Source organism: Chelon labrosus (assembly GCF_963514085.1).
Source record: "Chelon labrosus genome assembly, chromosome: 1".
NCBI lineage: Eukaryota > Metazoa > Chordata > Actinopteri > Mugiliformes > Mugilidae > Chelon > Chelon labrosus.
Genome location: NC_140337.1, coordinates 3,640,553 through 3,661,680, shown reverse-complemented (window position 1 = coordinate 3,661,680; position 21,128 = coordinate 3,640,553). Strand labels below are relative to the sequence as shown.

The following is a 21,128-nucleotide window of genomic DNA, read 5'->3' as shown; positions in this document are numbered from 1 at the left end:
ACTCAGACTAATCTAAACACTTCCCTCTAATTGCAGGTGAGTATCTGCAATTAGCATCTCCTGAACGGCAACAGAGGATCAATCCTTCCACACAGAGCGGGACTCATCAGCTCCAACTGAAATGTGACCTTCCTCTCCTCCTTCAGGACGAACGCACCGCTTCTACTGTCTATTTACTGGAAGAGTGTGGGCACAAGTGAAGCACAGTGATGCGAGCTTCATGACAAACACAAGGTCTCTGCACACAGCGTGGGCATATCAATCACTTTCCCTCGGCATGTCTGGCTACAAACTGGAGACAGCCGACAGGAAGAGTTCACCTAATTTGAGAAGAGGACAGACGAATGGATATTTTCGCCCGTATGTGCAGTATGAAAGTGGAGAGGAGAAAACGTAGATCCCTGACAGAAAGCGACTGGGTTTATTTATACGAGCACCAGCCAACACGCAGCTTCACACATCTCCTACTCTAACTCTACGGGTCTTTTTCTGTCACCGCAGCGGAGTGAAAACATTATTTACATATAATGTGCTAAAGATAGGAACTTATGAAAAGTACCTGCAGATACTGAAAATGCTCCAGCGTGCTTCTTATTTGAATTTGTGACTTTTATAATGATTTGCATTGAGAAACTGCAAAACTGCAGCTCATGTTGAGCAACGTAAGAGAACGTGGGCTGGCAAAACGTGGTGTCACAAAACCTGTTTGTGTTGCCACATGCGCTGCTTGCAAATACTTGATGGTGCAACTACGTGCTGCCTTTCTAATTCATTTGTAAGCAAAATAGTTATTTAACACACTTTTATCTGGAGCTTTCAGTTATACAGTTATTAACCCAAATTGGAGACATGTCTATATATTCCCTTTATGAGTGGAAATATAATCAGATTGGATAGCTACAGATGCATCTCAGTGATAAACAGGCAGATTGCACCTACTCAAGAAAAGCATGCGATATGTTTTAAAGCTCATGAAAAACCTAGCTAGCGGCCCATGTATTGAATATGTTTAGACTCTTTGGTTTTAATCAGTTGGTGACTTATGAGGAAACTTCCAGTTTTCGGGCACATACAGCAGACATTTGTTGTGTCAGAATCCGTCTTCAAAGTCCAAATACATCAGCCCCTTTTTTTTGCCTTTCTAGAGCGCAATCACTGAACACTTCTTAACCCTGTCTACACTGCATTCACTCGTTGTCCGTTTCTTTGTAGCTGACAGTAGGTCTCCAGTGGACGTTCCAGGCTCCGGTTGCCTTGGTAACCTCCTTGTAGTGTATATTTTCCACCCCAGATGTTTCTGAGTAAATCAGGCAGAACATAAAAACGGACAGAACTATCTCTTCTTGCCATCACCGCTCTCTAAAAAAAAAAATTACCGTCAGTGATGTAGCATGTCCATCAGGGTTCACCCGACGCTCCAAACCTCCAAGCTGTCAAGCTATTTGGTAGGAACCAACGTCATGGACAGTTTTTCCTTGAGACAAATGTTGAGACAAATGACAAATGTCAGTCTCTGGGACTGGTCGTCGCCTCAAACTTGAGATTAACCCACTTTGCATCCCCAAAGGGTTTTTTTTCCCCCCACTACCTGTGCAACTCTCTGAATTCTAATTTCTTTTCCCCTACACCGCTTAAGGTGTGGTATAGCTTCGTTCCCGATGGCACAGCCTCACATGCACCTCCCCAGATCTAACGTCATGTCGCTCTTCCTCGTCCACGTCTCTCAGCGGCCGAACAAGCACAGTAAAATTCTCCCTCCTTCTGCCTCCTACACACCATCGACTCAGACGTCTCCTCTCCCTTTCTGCGTTGCGGTGATTTCGGTAAAAGCAACTGTTGTTCAACCATTTATCAGCTAAAAAAATCCAACTAACCTGCTTAGTTCTCGTCGCCACAGACCACACATCGCATCAGCAACTGTTTTGGCGGCGTAATGGCAGAGAGATGGTGACAAACTGACAGGTATTATTCCTTATAGTGACCGCTCTCATAGTACAGAAAGTATAAACCAAGCTTTAAGAGTGGGGAAAAGAAAGATAAACTGAAAAGAAAAGACAGAAAATAAAAGAAAAATAAAAGAAAATAAGAGATAAGGGAAATGACTACCTTCAAAGCTACTGAAACTGAACATCTATAAAAAATATAGCCAGAAAGTAAATGTTTCTTCTTCCTCGTTTGTTCTGTCAACTATCCACAACATATTATTCATCTACAGAGCTTATCTATCAGTCAATCAACTTAATCTGCCTGTCTGTGTGTGCGTCTATCTTGTAGAATCTCTTTGTTGCTACAATTGCATTGATAATCTTGCTGTTTCGTTATGATAACCATCTTCCTCTTTTAGAAACATCACACACAGACGGCTGTGTAAAAATAAAGTGTGCCGTTTTTAGAAGGGAAGCCACATCCTTCCACTACAGTCACCCCGAGTGCCTGCGTACATCGAGTTCCCCGTCTCCGTCTCACTCTCGGTTTTGCTCAGACTGTTTCCAGAAAGATCCGCACGCACCCCGGGGCCAGTTTCTCGCAGCCAAGGACCTCCTCCGACCTCTGTGACGACTCATACGACGACAAGCGGCCAACGCATGACCCAGTGAACGGCTAGATTTATTTCGAGCTGAAAACGCGCCGCTTTCTGTTTCAAACGGTGTGGGTGGGGTTCCGTTTTCAGACGGTCACGGTGCAGGTTAGATAGCAGCAGCAGTATTTGCATGCCGTAGCACGCCACACTGTCAACTTAAAGGCCTCATCTGGCAACACTTCAAATCATAGCTGAGGTCTTTGAAACACTGAAGCTGGATTTTAATTGAGCAGCACTTCAAAAATCTGAAAAGTGTACTCAGTTAGTGAGATCTTTTTAAAGCCAGCACCTTAATACCTCCTATTTCAAAATAAAGGAGGGGAGTCCTCTTGCGCAACACGCTGTGCAGGAAGTGAACACCTACACAGGTTCATAAGGTGTCTTCTCACTTCAAACTACTTTCCTAAAGCCCTAAAACCAGAAACCATCCACCTCCAAGGGGAAAGCACTGAAATGTACAGTAAAATATACAGTTATCATCATCAAAGGGCTTGTAATGCCGTAGAAAAGATGCGTCATACAACGTTTAATCGTCCGATGAAGTCTTTTAAAGAGGCGATGTCAAACGAAACACAAGCGCTACAAAAGACAGGCAAAAATACAGCCGTAAACAGGACACAACTTTTCTAGTTTAACCTTTAAATGATTGACATTTGTGCAACTCCAAGAGCCTAGGAAAAAAAAATAAAAGTTTTTATGATGTGGAGGCGGAAGATTAAAAAAAAAACATTTGAGGCCAAGCTGAGAGGCCAAATTAATGATCACAGAGCCGGAATGGTAACAAAGAAATATATACTTTGATCCAGCAGGTACGCAGCAGATGAAGTAGCGATAATCACAATAATTGAAATTACTCAAATTGGTGGGAAGTGTACTAGTAAGTAAAAGCTGTGAAAAAAGACAACTCGCTTTGTCACTCAACCACAGAGCGCAGTCTTTACTTCAAGTGTCATTAACTGTTTTTTTTTGGCATGCTGCTGACTCAGACCGCTACTCCTCATGTAGCACTTCAAGTCCGGGGCGTGTGAAAGCGCACGGACACACAACATCGCCCGGGCCGCGCACGCAACGGCAGCCGATTTTGCAACGCAAGCTTCCGTCAAAAAGAACGAAAAGCGAATCGGTAAATTTATCTGAGCGCAGCAGGATTGCAAAAGCAGCACGTTTGCGTGCGCGCGTGCTCGGGTGCGCTGTGTGTGTGTGTGTGTGTGTATTGTGGCGACTGTCTCTGACTTCCTGTTTTAGACTAACAAAAACCCTGAGAGAGTCTATTTTTGGCCTCAGAGAGAGGGAGAGAGAGAGAGAGAGAAAGATGAAGAGATAGCAGGGTTAAAAAAAAAAAACAGTAAGAAGTGCACCGAGGCGTAAACTCAAAACAAACGTACAAACTAAAAGAACAAAAAAGGGGAAAGTACAAAAGAAGAAATGCAAAGTAGAGAGAAGCATGAGTCTTGTTTTTAAAGGCCGCCACCCTGACAGGACACAGCGTACAAAATAACAGCAGCAGAGCATCACAGGAAGTGTTGTGGCCTCTGTGCATCATTAATAGAAACACGCTACGCTAGCTGAACCACCCAACGTTCACAACAAGCAGTGTTAGGTGGTAACGAAACCTAAAATAAGAAGTGCAATGCACACGTCTCAGCTAAACGTGTCCTGCCCTATTTTTTTTTTTTTTATTTAGCAAGTCTTTTTATTTTTAGTATTGTCTGTGGGAAACAAGTTTTGCACTTCTGTGGAACCTTCAGTACCCATACCTCTACCTCAACCACAGTGCAACTGCTAAATTTCAGGTCAGTAAGTATCAGCACTGAGATCCAAAACTTTGTTTTTATTTTCATCATTTGCATTAGCTTGCTATGCTAATGGAACAAATGAGCTGTCTCTTTCTGTGCTTTTTTGTGTTGTTCTTTTGGAGTCACAAGTTACCATCTTTGGATGAGATTAAGGAGCTGGGGCGGAGCGAGGGTTAGATGTGACAAATCCCAAACATACCTCTCTTTGAGGCCTGATGTCTACTGAATTATGAAATTATTTTGAAAAAGGACAAGTAGGACACTCATCAGAAGAAGTGAATTTAGCTTGACTTGTGCAAACATGTACTGACTTACTGCAGCACATAATAGAAAAAGTAAATTTTTTTTGAATGGGACTGAAATGGTGGCACATTTCTGAAGCTAGCACCCAGCTACAGTAATGGCATGAGCTTCACTTTTTAAACAAATTTGCTGAATAGTGACAAACAAAATGCATATCATTGTGTATTTTGACCTGCTAATGGTACATGAACATTAAGTGGGTGTACTGAAGAAAACAGACTTCTGGTATTTATGATTGATATGATTGATTATTTTGAAGAACGTTAAGGTCTGCTCATTGCTCCAAACAGACTGCACATTTTCCTTCGCGTGGTGTACGATATTTATCAATAATCCCAATAATTTGCACAAATTAAAAACTGATCCAGTCATCCAGAATGTTCCATCCAATCTCGGTTTATCAAAAGGCTAAGGCCGGTGTGCCAGACCCCCACCTCGCTAGCAATGCTTTACAGTTTCTCGTATGGAACTGCAAGGCGCTTACAGTCTAGATGGGATATCCAATTGCTCCAGCGAATGTTAGGCCTACCCCAAAATGTCCTCTTCGCTGACCACGTCAAGCAAACCCCAAAAGTTAGGTGCGCTGGAGGCCTCCTTGCCAGATGCCCAAACCAACTCAACTGGTCCCTTTGGACGCAGAAGGAGTAGCGGCTCTGCTCCGAGTTCCCTCCAGATGAAAAACCTAGGGCTAGCACTTAGGGCTGCAAGAACAAAATGACGTCATTTTAGCTGCCATTCTGCGAGCTCCCAGATGCTAACATTGGCAGTGTGACCGCTAATCTCTCCTGGGTAGAGATCGGCATGCCGTGTGTGGGCGCCAATCTGTGTGGGTGTTCCTGTTCCTGCTCACCTCCGAGAACAAGAACAAATTTCTGCAATAACAAGCTTAAGGCTGAGCTCAGCCACCCTACACAGGAAGCTCATTTCAGTCGCTTGCATCTGCAATAGATGAAGGTTGGCATGTACACCAAACGTTAAACCAAAAGCTTTGCCTTAGGCCCTTAGCTCCCCGTATACCACAACAACCGGGGACAAAGCCTGCACACCACAAACACAACTGAGAAGCTTTAGCTAACTCAAGCAGAAAAAAAAGTTATCAATACAGACGCATGAGACACTGAAACTCTTCACATCGTCCGTCTCCATTAACGACAGCACAGAGTGAAAGACAAGGAAGTGATGAACGGTGCACGTCTGTCAACACACAGACGCACGGACCTGTCACTGATTGATAACACACGTTAGCGCCTTAGCAGCCCAACACACACACACGCGCGCGCGCGCGCATATACACAAACACAGACAAATCCGCACATCAAGGCTGAAAGGTGTTCGCCCATTAGCGATAACACAAACACACACACAGCTGCTCCTGACTGGGAGCACAAACTAGTTCATCTGTGACAACACACAAACACACACACACACACTGGATGTTGTCGTCTCCTCATCATTAGCACATGCCAAAGTGAGTGTCACCATGTTAGACACAGCCGCTGCAGATAAGTCATCAACTTTGTGTCTCTCTCGCACACTCACACACACACACCCACACCCACACACACTTTCTTTAATAGCCTGCTACAGAGTAATGGTGGTTTAGAGTTTGCAGATACAGGAGGGAGAGACTGACAGGGCAAGATGGAGAGGCAAAAACACAAGGAGGGGTGAAACTAGAAGAGGAAGCCTGAAAGGAAAGGGGAAAAAAAGAGCAGGAGTGATGGAGGGAGATCAATATGGGGGTGTTGGAGAGAAGTTAACTCACCTAAAGTCACCTTTGCTGCAGGCATTAATCATGTTCCGGCCGAGAAAAGCGACTTTTTAAAGGGGGCGTGTCTGACAGACGCATCTACTCGACGAGAAACGCTCACAAAGTGATGTTAAGACGTGAAAATAAACATGAAGCACTGCAGCGAGACATGAGATGTGCAGGAAGAGGCTTTGTTCACAGCACGTACTTGAAGAGGGGAGACAGTAGCGACGGCAAGATAATGCGTTTGTGGTGCAAACACCAGAACCGCGAAAATACAATCAAAGGTCTGTTGGGAACAATGTCGATTCATCATGAGACTTTCAGATTAATAGTTCATCAGTGAGGTCGCAATTGACTGAGCGACTCGAGGTCTGGTGAGTTCCAGAGCTTTTCAGAAAAATCACACACTTAACTACACCTGGATTTTTCCTTGAAATGAGCATTTTAAGGACTTCTTGCGTGGTAAAATTTGAGCTTGAGAATCTATTCGTGACCTTTTAAGATCAAAAGCTTCTTTAACAGATATAATCATTCCAAATGAAGTGAAATTCGTCAGTCTAGACATTTAAAGCAATTCAATTTGACTATAAAACAAGAAATTATCTGTGTACTGTCTGGCCTGACAGATAAGGGCCTCATTTGAAATTAAGGAAGCAAGCACGACTCATCTTGAAAGCGAGAGGCTGCGGGAAGCGGCGTCAAAGACACGGCCTGCAGGACAAAACGAAGCAGACTCGCAGCCCAGAGACTCGGGAGAAAAACGAGCGGTACCGAGCAACAGGGTGGACGGATGAAGGAGGACGGGATGAAAGCAAAGGAAGCGGGAGCGGTGTGATGAACAGGGGAGGTCAGGGGAGAGAAAGCGAGGGAGCGTGTAGAGATCAAGGGCGGGAGGAATAAAGCACAAACAGGTGGCGGCGGCCGGGGAAAAGAGGAATCGAAACGAGAATGGACTCAAAAGATAGACAATGAAAAAAAGAGGGTAAAAATAGAGACAGGAAGCAAAGTGAGGAGTGAAAGCGTGCAGTAAATAAAGGTTTCCTCCTTTTAAAAATACTTTACAATCTAACCAAACAGAGAAAAGGAGCAGCTTGTGACTCCAAAAATAATCATTACAATGTTTGTTTATGCAAAACATTTTTTTTTTTTTTAGGTCCAGCCACTTCGTCATTGAAGAATATTCAAAGCAAAACGCCCACTGTGTTTTTTAGCCGTTAAATGGCGGATACGGAGCTTCATCATGGCAGGTTGACAGACATTAGCTGAGACATGTTTCCTAGCTTTTCTGAAAAGTGTTTTTGAAGCACAATGCAGGTGGAACCGGGCGTCGCCATCTTGGCATTGTCTGACTGCTAAGACTCCAGGCTAATTTTTACTAAAAAAAATGGTCAAAGAGGTGGAGCATGATTGGAACTGAGGCCAGCAACGTGAGATGACCACCGGTCACTCGAAGCAGCAACTCCCGTAATTACGCATTAACTTTTACCCTTGATATAATTTAAACCGCAGAGATTTGGGATTGACCCACTTTTCTCAGCCTCAAGTGGCCATTTGAGGAACTGCAGTTTTTGGACACTTTTTTTTTTTTTTAAGTCCCAGAGTTTGCGACTTGATGTGTGCCACCATAACAGGTCGGTTTTAAATTGCATATATGCAGCACGCTGCCTTTGTCTTGTTAGCACTCAAATGTTAAGTGTTGCCTCTGAGGTCCTCGGCCCGCCGTGTTAGCATGGTCAGCTGGTATATATTTCCACACTTTAATAGAGCAATTAAAAAGTATAAAACAACATATAAGAATGCAGTTAGCATTTACTTATAGCTTTTAAAGCTTATACGAATTAAAATCTACTGAATGAATGAATAACTGAGTAGGGAAATATTCATGCCCACCTCTCAAGTTTTAGTTCACTCCTCCACCATGTTCTTTTCAAAATTTAAAAAGCATGTATAGATTTATCTGAAGACAACTTTCTCTTCCAAAACAAGACATTCATGCTTTAAAAACTGAAACAGTGTCTGGCATCTGAATGCTCGTAGGAGACTTGATATGTTTTCCAAGAAACATAACAACGCCCTTTCAAGAACGCCCTTTCAAAGGATTTCCTCCTTTCTCTGAAGGCAGAGCAGAGTTTTTGAGTACTTCCCGCTCTCTTTGAAAGTGAAGAGTCCCCTTGTTTGATTGTCTGAGGTCAAATCAATAGAAACCAAGTCTGAGGGCTCCAGTTAACAAACACCAGCCAGTCAGGGAGACTCGGCATTAGACGCTAAGCGGGCGTGATGCATGTATGATTAACAGCCTATGTAGGGTAATTTTATTACAGCAAATCAATAATACATGTTGAGTCCATTGGGGATCATGGCAGGGTTAGCTGCTTTATCATAGATTACCTATAAAATACGAGCAGCAATGCTGGAGGTGCTTTGGGAGAACTGCAAATCAGGGCCGAAGCTTTTAGACGAAGACAAAATGTTTATCCGCCGTTCAAACCACTTTTAACATATGACCACCGCTACGCGTACAGCGCAACACGCAAGCGGCCGCCTTTGTGTATAATTCTTTCATTCTATTTTTCCAACAGCTGCTCGTTTTTAATGCACTTCGGGGAATGGCCGCGCTCGCGTGGTGTCACGGATGAATTCTGAGGCTCACCTGCCAAAGCTCCAGCAAAGAACCTGCCAAGAGACATGTTTAACGGTTCAACTTTTCGTCCCATTCTAAATCTACTTCATGAGAGAATGAGTCAAAAAACAGATGGCCAAGCTGAACATTTTCTCTAAATAAACGTTATAAAAGATACAACTTTATTAAGCTCTTTGGAAGGCTGATCATGCTTTTCATAGAGCAAACATGCGGGCGGCCAACCAGGAGGTCAACTGGAGTGAACTGCTTTTTGTTTATTTTAATGCCTGAGAGGTCTCAAACAGCCAAGATTAACTGTTGAAAATAAGTGAGGACTTCAGTTCTCAAGATATTCATAACATAGGTCAGTGTTTAAATATAGAACCCTGGAGTTAAAGTTGAAAAAGAAAAAGTTCAATTTTTAGCCTGTACTGGGGCTATAGACCAGTGATTTGGCTCCTATACATTCACTGTAAATAAATATGGACAAAATATCTGTGACAAAACCCCTATGGTTTACTGAATGATGGTTTTGAAGCTCATTGTGGTGGCACTGATCGTCACCATCTCGGCAGTTGCCATCTCTCCCTTGACTTGTGAGTGAAGCTAAGGCAGACGCTAGCAAGTGAGACAATGCTCACCTGCCCCTCAAAGCAAAGCAGCCACGCCCAGGTACATTGTTTAAAATATGAAGCCATGTACAATTGTCCTGAATGGAGAAATTAGTTATAAACCAAAACTACTTTTTTTGCACCAGGACAGACTCACTTTTGGAGTCAGCCTCAAGTGGCCATTAGTGGAACTACAGCATTTGGCACATCCAACTTAACTTCATTTTCCAGCCCTGGAGGTTGTTGCTTGGTCTTATATCAGTATTGTAACATTATACAAACGTCTGGTATGTTTTTGTGGTATTCAGAAAATTAAAGAGAAAACAGAGCAATTAATCTCCAATGACAGTTTGTGATGAGAAAAAGACAGCAATATTTATCTGTTAAACTGCATAAGCTCCTTTTTTAAAGTATTCTTCTACTATTTAAGGGACATTAGGAACTTTGAGATTTCAACGTGGCTGTTTAAATGGATGCCAAATAAAATGATCTGATAAAATATGTGTTTGCATGCGCCACAACATCAATTATAATAGAGATTTTCTTGACAAAGCGGCTCTGCTGCTGAAGGAAAGTAAAAACTGCCACAAATACGTATGTCAATAAAGTTGTCAACGTTCAGAATTGATTCAATACAAGATGATGACGCGAGATCGACCCAAGTTTACACCGGCACCAATCCAAACTTTATTCATTCAACTGGTTTGTTTTCCCACCTCCGTGTTTCTGGGAACTCATCACGTCACCTGATGTTTGCCTCATGTCGGGCAAACATCACCAGAAATAATGGATTTCTTCCAACCAGAGAGGAACAATGGAGGCTCATATCTTTCAGAATATTTTCCTATTGAAAGGGTTATTGAAACTTAATACTACCACCTCAATTTGATTCCTTTAGTTACAGCAGGATCTTTTCACTGGTAATCTTTAACTCTTTCCAACATTTTCTGTTTTGCTTTTTCCATTGAAATGTGTCTTTTAATACAGGTACATTGGTTGATTTGTGTGGACGCCTAAGACGCTAGACTAAGTCCATCTTATTAACACACATCAACTGCTGTTTTGCATCTCTTCAGCTCCACATATCAACAATCTGCATCGGTAAGCCGCTGCTAAATGTTTCGGTAAACCAAAAAAAAAAAAAAAAAAAACGTAGAAGAAGAGGAAGGCTGATTTAAGCCATCCAGATCACAAAAAGAGGATTCAATGAGCCAGTTTGTGAAGCCTTAAGGAGAAATCCAATGTGTTCGGTGCAGTCTCAGTACCACTGACTGAATAGCACATCTTAAATAGTCCGACCGCCTCCTCAGCAGTCCCGCCAACCTGTTGTGATGGTAAATACGGGTATTAAGCCTGCTGTTTGCTGTGCGGATTTCTTATATAACTGACTCCGGATCTGCCTCCCTGCTACTTTCCACTCCAACTCTCGCCTTCTTCCACTTACCAACAACCCCCTCCACCCCCTACTCTGTCCATCTTCCTCCCTCTCTCCTCATCTCTTTCCATCTCTCCCTCTCTCCCGTATTGACCAGCACACCACTGCAGCTGTATCACATCAAGCCGAGGGCATAAATCAAAGCGCGCGGTCCATCCCACACACACACACACACACTCCCATTCCCGTCGCACACATCCATAACTCGTCCTCATCTCCATTGCAGCGGACACCCACGCGGATTTCTGCACTGCGAGCGAGATGCGGATAAAAAAGAACAAATGTAGTGGGTTTGATTCCAACAAACCAGGAAATCCACAGGAATGAGGAAAGTGTTACCTGTTGGTCACCACTCAAAGCGCCAGAAATAAAACTGCTTATATAACATGAAGGGGGGCTGCTATTCTGGACAGGACAGGGCTTGTTTAGGAAGCAGAGAAAAGTTGAGATTTATTGACAGTCAACTAGGTGCAGATGCAACATATAAAAGGTAATATTTTTGAATTATTCATTTATTTAAATGTTGTTTGGGATGAGAGAAAATTAAATGTTGAACAAGGAAAAAAACACTCACAAATTAATAAAATGAAGGAAAAAAAGGGAAGGAGGTGTCTCTTCCGCGCTGCCTCGCAAGGAAACAAACATAGTACTTTCACGTCGGTTGCGCGATCGGCGCCCCCGTGCTGGCGCCCCACGCGCAAACGCACACAAAATCACAAACACACACAATTCACAGAAGCTGTTTGCTCTTCTGCCTCATTCTCTTCCTGTGTCTCCTTTATTTTCCACACAGTAAATGAGAGCAAGGCAAACAGGAGCAGGGGGAGGAGGAGAATGTAGGGGCGGGGGGGGACGAAAAAAGACCGTGAAGCCTTGTAATTGAGCCTGCAGGTAGAGAGGGACAGAAAAAGGAAGGAGAGACAAAAAAAGAAAGAAAATCAGAGAGGTCAGTCACAAAAAGCAAGCCTTAAACTTAACTACAATAACTCAGATTAGAGATTACAACTTAACCGTTCACACGGACGCTAAATAAAATCAGATACGTGTCTCTACCTGCCCCGAAATATCAACCAGAACTGAACTTTCTTTTGACATTCACAAAGTAGTCGAATCAACCGGAAATGTGCTCAAAGAAGAAGTTCTTTTTCCAACTTTGTTGACAACACTGAAGTCATTCAGTAGAAGATGACAATCGAACAACTGCTTGTCTGAGTTTTGCTGACAGGTGGATTGCTGGTAGGAGAAGGGTCATAGATGAGTTTTGTCGACTTTGTAAAAGTCCGTTCTGTGCTTTCCTGCTGTTACGATTGTTTCCTGAAACGTTTCACATCATCCAAATAATAAGAATCTTAGCTTTCACAATGCCATGTCACAGGAGTATGGCAAGCTATTGCATAATGGAGTTGTGTACACAGTATAGACGCGCAGGTGCACGGCAGGCCGACTGGTCCGATGGCTTAAGAACAATTACCCACGTTAAAACAAACCAGAGCGAGTTGGGATTACGTTTAACTCGGGTCAAAAACTGACACCGGTTCTCGAAAAGACATCCAAACAAGATTACAGCAAGTCAGTCTATATTAGCCTTAAAACCCAATCCATCAGTAGAGGTTTTACGTGCTTCAGCGTTCATCAATACCAAGTAGGTCTGGTAAAGTTGTTCAACAGTGGTATTGCAACAATTTATTTTCCTCCAACATGGACCATGGCAGTCCACAGGAAACACTGGTGCAGACAAAAAAAAGCCATAAACGCCTATTGATTTGCTACCTCCCTTGTACGTCCCTACTAGAAAGTCGTCACCTGATGTTTACCCCACCTAAACCCTACCCCAAACATGCTCAGAAAGAATGGATTTATCCCAACTAGAGGGAAACCACCAGATCAAGAGTTTACATGATTATTAGGAGGTAATATTTTCAAAAAAGGGTCTCACCAAATCCTCTACATCCGATTGAAAATTCTTTCTGATCACACCAGTCTGACTGAGGCGGTTACGTGAGGCATTTTTATTCTCATTCTAAGTGGAATACTAACGTCAATGCAAATGCAGAAACATTGCCCTGAAAGTGACTGACAGAGCAAAACTTAAACCAATTTAGCATCACATGTCCATTTCCCACAAGCCAAGTACTTCCTGTGGCAAAAAGCTGCTGCTCAATCATAAAAGCTCCACCACACAAGCAGCTCTGTTACTGGAATCCAATCACAGCCATCGGAGAAATTCACATTAAGTTAAGCCTGGGTGAGCTGGGAGTTTGTGCCTCTGACCAGCAGCAACACATCTCGTTGTGCTGAGCTTGTGCTGAGCTTTAAAAAGAAAGAAAGTTCTGTCTCTCAACTGTCTGTTTCTACTTTGTTGCGCTGTGGTTCTTTTTCCGTAACTCCAGCCTCAGTCACATCCTCTAAATGTCATTTAGCTTGCTGACAGTTAACTACTAGCTGGGGAACCTTTTCCTCCCCCTCTTCAATAACTCTGTATTGAATAAATTGAAGTACATTTGTGAGAGCAAACGGCGGCGGTGAGTGAAAGGCTGGATAAAGAGGAGCTAAAGAAGCTCAAAGAGTTATTGTGACTGAGTCGTGCTAGAGCTTTACCGGCTAGCTCGCCGGCTATACCTGTTAGTCACTCCCTTCTGGAGCTTCCAGGGTGAAGACGAGCAGACTAATTTCTTCACATTTTGACTCAAATTGCTCATGGACTTTCTACTTTTTTGTTTTGAAAAAAATCCCATGCAAGACACCCAGCGCTGAACGTGTTTATTAAAAGTGCATCTTTAAGACATTATCAAGATGATCAACGGCGATGTGTACAAGACCGTCTTGTCTGAATACAAGTGAAGATATCTGAGATAAGACTGCAGCGCTGCACATGTGCATGGTGAACTGCAGCTGAAACAAAATGAGAACGATTTCAGATTTGTTCTGTAAACTAGGTCATCTGATTTCCAAACCTTTTGGTCTAAATGTTGCAAATTTAAAAAGAACATTTGAGATATTTGGACTAAAATAGAGGGAGAAATTTGTCTTTTCCCTCCATTAAATTCATCAAACTATGTATGTTCTCTATGGGATAAGCTCAGACTGGTAGCATAGGGCATAAACAATGTAGTAAAAACTTCTAAATAAAGTTTTTCTCACCGTCTCTTACCATTTTTATCATGCAGCTGGTTGTATGAGTGATGCATAAACATCTCTAAAATAAGAAACTGTCACCATTACCTTTGAGCATGTGGTGAACATCAGCATCATGCTGAAATCTCATGTCCCAACATCAGGTTTGTCTGTTGCTCATCAATATTAACTACGCCAGAAATAAGGCTTCGTTGCTTGCCGTGCTTCAAGCTGAGGGTCTTGTGTTCTTGTGAAAAACCGCCGATAAAAGCAAGAGGTAGACAGGAAGTGTTGGGGGAGGCATGCAACAAGGACATGAACTGGGGACACTGAGGTTTGCATGTATGCGCCTGAGCGACCACTGTGACGCCTAAGCGCCTTACCAACATTCACCAGAAAAAGCCTACCCAACGTGAACCCAAGATGACCTGGACGCCGTTCTTGAGCCGACAAAGGTACGGAACATCGTTTAGGCATCTTTTGAAAGGAAGCAAATTATTTTTCCCAACACGAGCAGATGCGGTTCTGATGCCAGGATACTGACATTCTCAGACTACCTCAGACTACCTCCAGTGTATAGAATACTTTGATTTAACTTTGACTTGATTCTTTGTTATTTATTCATGTAATAATGTGTTTAGGACTAAATACTTTACTGGACCATTGCAATTATGACACAAGCATTTTTGTCTGAGTTTTGTTGACAGGTGTAGTACCAGTACTAAAAGGGTCATACATAAGTTCTTGTACAACTTTGTAATTGTTTGTTTTGTGTTAGTTTGACAAAAATGTTGACTGTTACGATTGTATCTTGAAATGTTTTACATCATCCAAATAATGCGAATCTTAGCTTTCCAACGACATGTGACAGGAGTACAATATCGCATAATGGAGTTGTGTACATAGCATAGATGTGCAGCAAATGCATGGCTGGCCGACTGGTCCGATGGCTTAAGAACAATTATCCACATTAAAACAAACCAGAGCGAGTTGGGATTAAGTTTAACTCTCTGTTCTTTCAAAGACATCCAAACAAGATTACACCAAGTCATTCTCCATCAGCCTTAAAATCCAATCCATCAGTAGAGGTTTTACAGAGTCAGCCAATTAGCAAATCTCCAAGGTATCATTCGTTTTCATTTCAGAGCAGCAACAAAACATTTAGTTGTCCCTTACCTGGCCAAGATGGATTGTGAAAACAGCATTTAACCTTGTGAAAAACACTTTTTTAATAATATGCCTAGTGTAAACTCGTGTCTACTTTCTTAAAATCTCAAAGAACTTGTCTCTAAACGCAAAGATATTTAATTACAGCCAACACCAGCATCTCCCTGACACACCCCGACTTCCATCTGTGTAATTATTTAGGGATTCACGACGGAGGAACCGAATTAATCTAATGGTGTCAGAATGTCATGTCACAGTTGATAAGAATTAGCACCTCTTTAACAAGTGCAGCAACAGACTGCTGCTCCAACAAGTACGGTAACAGGCAGGGGACAAAACGAGGCAAGGCAAATGAAAGAGGAGAAAGAGGAGAAAGAGGCAGCGATGCGCTAATGATGTTTAACAATAAACAATGCACACACTATACAGCTGAGCATGCAGCACACCCACACGCCTGCATGCACACAAGCAAACAAAAGGGATCCACAAACACGCTAATCCGATCAAGCCATTGCTGTCGCTGAAGAATAATCCTGAAGTCGATGACTAGCTTAATCTAAGTCACATGACTGTAGGTACACACAGTCTAATCAACACACACACACACAAGCATGTACTACAAAGATCTACTCAGGTGAATATGTGATCCATAGAGCTGTAGGAAGGCGCCATTGTATTGAAACAGGGGACTGAATACTCATTGTTTTTTAAAAAATGTTGACTTGTGACTTCCCTGTAGCACGCAAAGAATCTGTTACCGTTTGTGAAGCATATCCAGATGGTCTGTCCTATACACACAATAATGTCTGTTTAAAAGAAATGCTACATAACATATACACTGGAATATTTTTTTGATGAGAACTGGAGTTTCTGTACCTTAAACTGAAAGTTTTTCAAAATTTTGCAAACATTTTCTCCAGAATTCCAGATGTTGTGGTAAAAGTGTGATTTTTCTATGTTCAAAAGTTTTACACAAACATACAGCTGGCAAGCTCACACTTTTTAGTCATTATTTTCTTAAACTCAAAACATTTACAAAGAAAAGTGTAAATCTCAAAGAATTTTATTTTGATACGCGAGTATTGAGTCACCGTGTGTCACCACCGTTGTTGAAAAGATGTGAAAGTCCTTGCATTTATGATATTAAGAAATGAGCGTCTGTGGAGACACGTCTGGTAAGGGAGGTTCAAAAACACACCTGCAATTGCCACTTGTCGCCATAGGTGTCGCCAAAGAGAAGTAAACTGATACAGTTAAGATCTTCTTTAATCTGCATTTTTTAAAACATTTTATTATATTTTGTGTTCTCATAAATTTTCAACCTATTTCATCTATTAGATTTTATATATTTAATGTGTCCTTTTGTCAAGTATGACCCACCGTTCAACAATTTGCTTAAATACAGTGTTTGTTGTAAATTTAAAGGGAAAAAAATTTAAACTGTACGGGCAGAGTTCATATGCACACATCACGCTGTGGCGCCGTCCGATGAGATTAGCCAATCAATACCAGGGTGATACCCAATACCATTGTCTGCACTGGGAACAATTGAGGCATTATGGGATGCCGTCCCCATGGAGACAGGGGTTGCCGGGTATCCCGTGTCTCATATTGATTCCGGTGTGCTTTACAGTTGACGGTCAATGCAGGTAATGGATGATGATTTACACATTTGGACATTCATCAGATGTGTGTTTGCATGGAACATGAGGCATTTCTCATTGTGGATATTAGCTCATTGATAACCGACAAGAAACTGATGTGTGTCTGTTGATATGCCGGTAACAGGCTAGTATCAAGGCATCTATACTTTACAGTAAAACAGAGATCCACTAAAAAAGAAAGTTGTGCGATTTCGTCAGACGGCCTATCAGATATTTGAGCACGAGTCATCATCACAGTGGCGGTAAAAGAGGAGAATGACGCAGGCAGGAAGAGGACCTGGCTTGTACAGGAAGTCAGCTGACCACAGCAGACGAGGGGGGTGGGGTAAGATAAAATGCTCCTATTTATGTGATGATGAAGTCACACCAGAGAGACAATCAGACAGAGAAAACGCTGATAAAGTGTCCCATCCTTCAGTGGGCCGATTGATGCGGTTAACAAAAGTGTGTGATCATCGCGTGCCCTTCAACCGGCGTCAAACCCACGTCTACTCTCCGGTGAAAGCTTTAAATTTTACATGAGCTCTTAAATAACTAAACAGCCCTGATGAAAAATTCCATGACTTTCCCAAACTGAGAGAAAAGCACTTCTCGAACCTTAAACTTTTATCGCTCCCTGGTTTGCTAATGTTGCGTCTATCCTTGGAGACGTATCCAGCTCAGAAAGGCTCTCATACACGGTGCCAGAAATGTCAGATAAACGGCAGATAATGTTGTGATCTTTGATATAACTCGACAATGCCAAGAGATTTCATGTGTTGAATACAAGCCTGTCAAAATTCTATTACTCAGTAGGAGCTCTCTGACCACTGCCGAGGCCACATTCCCACGTTCACTCCACTTCGTCCTACCTTGGCCCTTATCTGTCCCGAGGTCGACACTTTGCGGATCAGCTTGTGCGACGTCTCTTCTTGCTCCCCGTCGCTGTCCGACGACTCTTCTCCAGCTTCTCCCGCCTGGAAGAGGAGTAGGGAACAAAGACAGCATTACAGAAGAAGTTTTGACGTCAATAAACAAAAATGTCCGTATTGTAAAGTGCACAACCGCTAATTTAGGATAAACCTTTACGCTGATGATGGGCCGCTATTCTGATGAGGCCGCATCATTAGATTCATTAGATAATATCACAGCTAGCTTGAAATCATGAAATCATGTAAATGTGGTTGATAAAAAAAGTTTTTGAAATCTAAAGACTAAAACAAACAACATAATTTAAGTATTTTAATGAATACTATTGATATTTTCTGTGTTTGGTTCTGTCGCTTTAGTTGTTTTTCAAGATTCAAAGGACCTTTGACCTTTTTTTGATTTTCTACTTTTTGATTTTTTAACCCCTTCAGCCAGCTTCTTAATTTTTTGCATGCATGTTTTCAAAATAAAAGACAGTGGCTACGTTTGCATGGACGCTAGCATTCCACTAACAATCAGAATACAAATGCCTCATGTAACCAGCTCAGTCAGAATAGACTGGTCTGATCAGAAGGACTTTTCAATCAGACTAAGAGGGGTGGTGTAGACCTTTGATAATCAGTTCAATAGGAAAATCAGATCACCTAATAACCACGTAAACACTTGATCTGATCGTTTCTCTCCGGTTGGGATTGTTGAGCGTGTTTGCCCCATGTGGGCTAAACAGGCAAGGAGTTTCCAGGAGGAACACAGGATCAGGTTTGTCAATAAAGTTGGGGGAAAAAATTCTTAGATCATTATATGCCTAAGGCTAAGAGGGAAAGGAAAGACCCTCTTGGTCTACAGTGTAACCTGCAGAATACTTTTACAAGGATCATTCTTAAAAAATGGATTCATTCCTGCAGTCGTTTGAATTTCCTATGTCCGAATTGGAAGAAACTCTGCAAAATAAATTCTCTCATGAGGAAAGCAACATGGCAGAAACACATGTATGTTCACAACATCCACTTGACCAGCTTGCTAACCCCGACCGCAGTGCGTGTTCTGATTCCATCCCTTCTTGAGTCTAAAAATCCGTCTGCTTACGTTGATAGTAAATGTGCCTTCCTGTATATAGCACAGACTTACATTTCCAGCGTTAAAACGAAGGTGCTCATCTCTGCAGGAAACACTGAGTAGTTTACACATGTGCACAAGAACATCGTGCATTGCTGAATAGCTGCATTTTGAGACCTGAACATGTCTTAGATTGGAGATCAATCGCAAAAAGTGGCACTAACGGTACTCGACAGCATGATGTGGAAGTGAAACCTGCACTCATTGTTTGAAAGAATCTGCATAACTCTTTTCTGCCACCGAAGCTAAGCAGTGTGTTGTGGCCGTGTAGCTTAGAAGCGAACCGAATGGGTACTCACGATATGAGTCCTCTCAGAGTCGGCCTGGGGCGACCCCAGCGACTCGCCGGGCCCCGTCACGTACAGGACGTTGGGGTTCAGCTTGGACGCCATGGCGGGCAGGTGTGAAAGATCTAGAGATGGATGGGAAGCAGCAGGAGAAGAGGAGGGACAGGGTGGAGCCGGTTGAGGATCGGCGGACGGGACGGCAGGCTCCGGGACGTCGCTCTCTTCCCAACCTCTCTATATCCGGGGGCCAACTCTGGAAAAGATGGAGGAATGAATTATTGATCAGCAGAGGAAAAACTCACTGAGAGAGGGAGGCAGGGAGGTGCCGGCAGCTCCACTTCTTGAAGTTCACAACAAACTATTTCACCTCCGCCACCCTGCACTTGTTCAGTCCGAGAGCCGGCGACACGAATGAGGGCCGCTTCTGTTTTCTCGGTTCCCCTTTTCGTCTTCCTGCGTTTGTGTGAAAACACTTTTGAGGTTTAAAGTCCGCCCTGGGTGTTTTTTTGTTTTTTTTTGTCTTTTAAATAGAGCTGCTGTGATGAAGGGCGGCCCAAAAAAGACACGCATGCACGCAGTCAAACCAAATATGACAGTTGGAGGAGATGAAGATGAATGTAATGGGAAAACATGATGATGATGATGATGATGATATGGCTCATCAGAGCCAAAGCATGCTGCATCCTCTCCATGCAGCCTCACATGGGCTCCTGCATGCTTCATACACTATTTAAAATAAAAAATAAAATAAAAAAAGTGGATGTCAGCTGTGCATGTGCGCGTCTCCTTGACTGCGACGTGGACACGTTATTCATAAGCCCGTCTGCACCTCACTCCAGCCCGGTGACACCAAACTTCAACACGCGCGAACACACTCCGCCGAAAAACACGTGTGCGTCAAGAAACGGTGTTTGCGTGGTTCACGTGTTTTCTTTTTTTTTAAAAAAATAAAAAAAATTGAAGAGAGAATAAACAGAAGCGCGGATGAACAACAGGCTGCCGAGCGCCTCAGCCCAGCTTGATCATGCATTCCGGCCGTATATCACCGCTGTTCACCGCGCACTCTCAGCTTTCTGGTCGTTTTAAAACAAGGCGGACGAAAAAATAAATAATAATAATAAAAAAAATAAATCAATCATCAATTTTCAACTCCTTGCATAATTGGTCAGACTGGATCAGCTGTCAGTGGGGGGGGAAAAAAAGGGGGTTGAAACATTCATCGGAGACCTGGACGGCCGCCGCCGCTGAGCGGGGCCACCTCCTCTGCACAAACAAACCCCGCTCTGCGCTCACGAGTCGATCAAATGTGGATTTTATTTACCTCGGCTTAATTCTCTTGCCCCCTCCTCGTTCACAGTGTCTGTGGAGGTAAATCGGCGGCGGCGGCGGCGGTCGGCGTCTACCGCTCCTGTTGCCCGGCCTGGGTGGCTCCGACAGCCGGCGTTGGGTGCTCGCGGGCGGCCAGGCGGTCAGCAGCTGCAGCAGCGGCGGCGGCGGCGGAGGAGGAGGAGGAGGAGGAGGAGGCGGCGGCAGCAGCGTGCGGGTCTCTCCGGTGGTGCTCGCCTTGCAGAGAAAGACGCGGTCATACGCATAGCGTCGGAGCGGATCTGAATCAGGTACGGAGAGGAGGAGGAGGACGAGGGAGGGGAGGAGGGGAAGAGGGGAGGGAGAGTGAGAGATAGAGAGAGAAAAAGAGAGAGAGAGAGATTTGAAAGCGGCCGTGTTGAGTCGCCTCGAATCGCTGTTCCGAGGTTAAACGGAGAGCAAACAAC

General features: G+C 43.3%; 1 protein-coding gene across 2 annotated transcripts in view; it reads right to left on the bottom strand.

Moving 5' to 3' along the window:
* LOC311490334 (diacylglycerol kinase eta-like) overlaps positions 1-20,811 on the bottom strand; it is an 83,958-nt gene extending 63,147 nt beyond the window's left edge. For both annotated transcript variants that reach the window (XM_084547779.1, XM_084547778.1), the window contains exons 1-3: positions 20,678-20,811; positions 19,369-19,609; positions 17,896-18,000 (exon numbers count right to left, since the gene is read on the bottom strand). In XM_084547779.1, coding sequence (XP_084403905.1) covers positions 17,896-18,000; positions 19,369-19,461 — 198 coding nt within the window. In that variant the 5' untranslated portion in view covers positions 19,462-19,609; positions 20,678-20,811. The remainder of the gene's footprint in view (positions 1-17,895; positions 18,001-19,368; positions 19,610-20,677) is intronic.
* Positions 20,812-21,128: the final 317 nt, after the last annotated feature.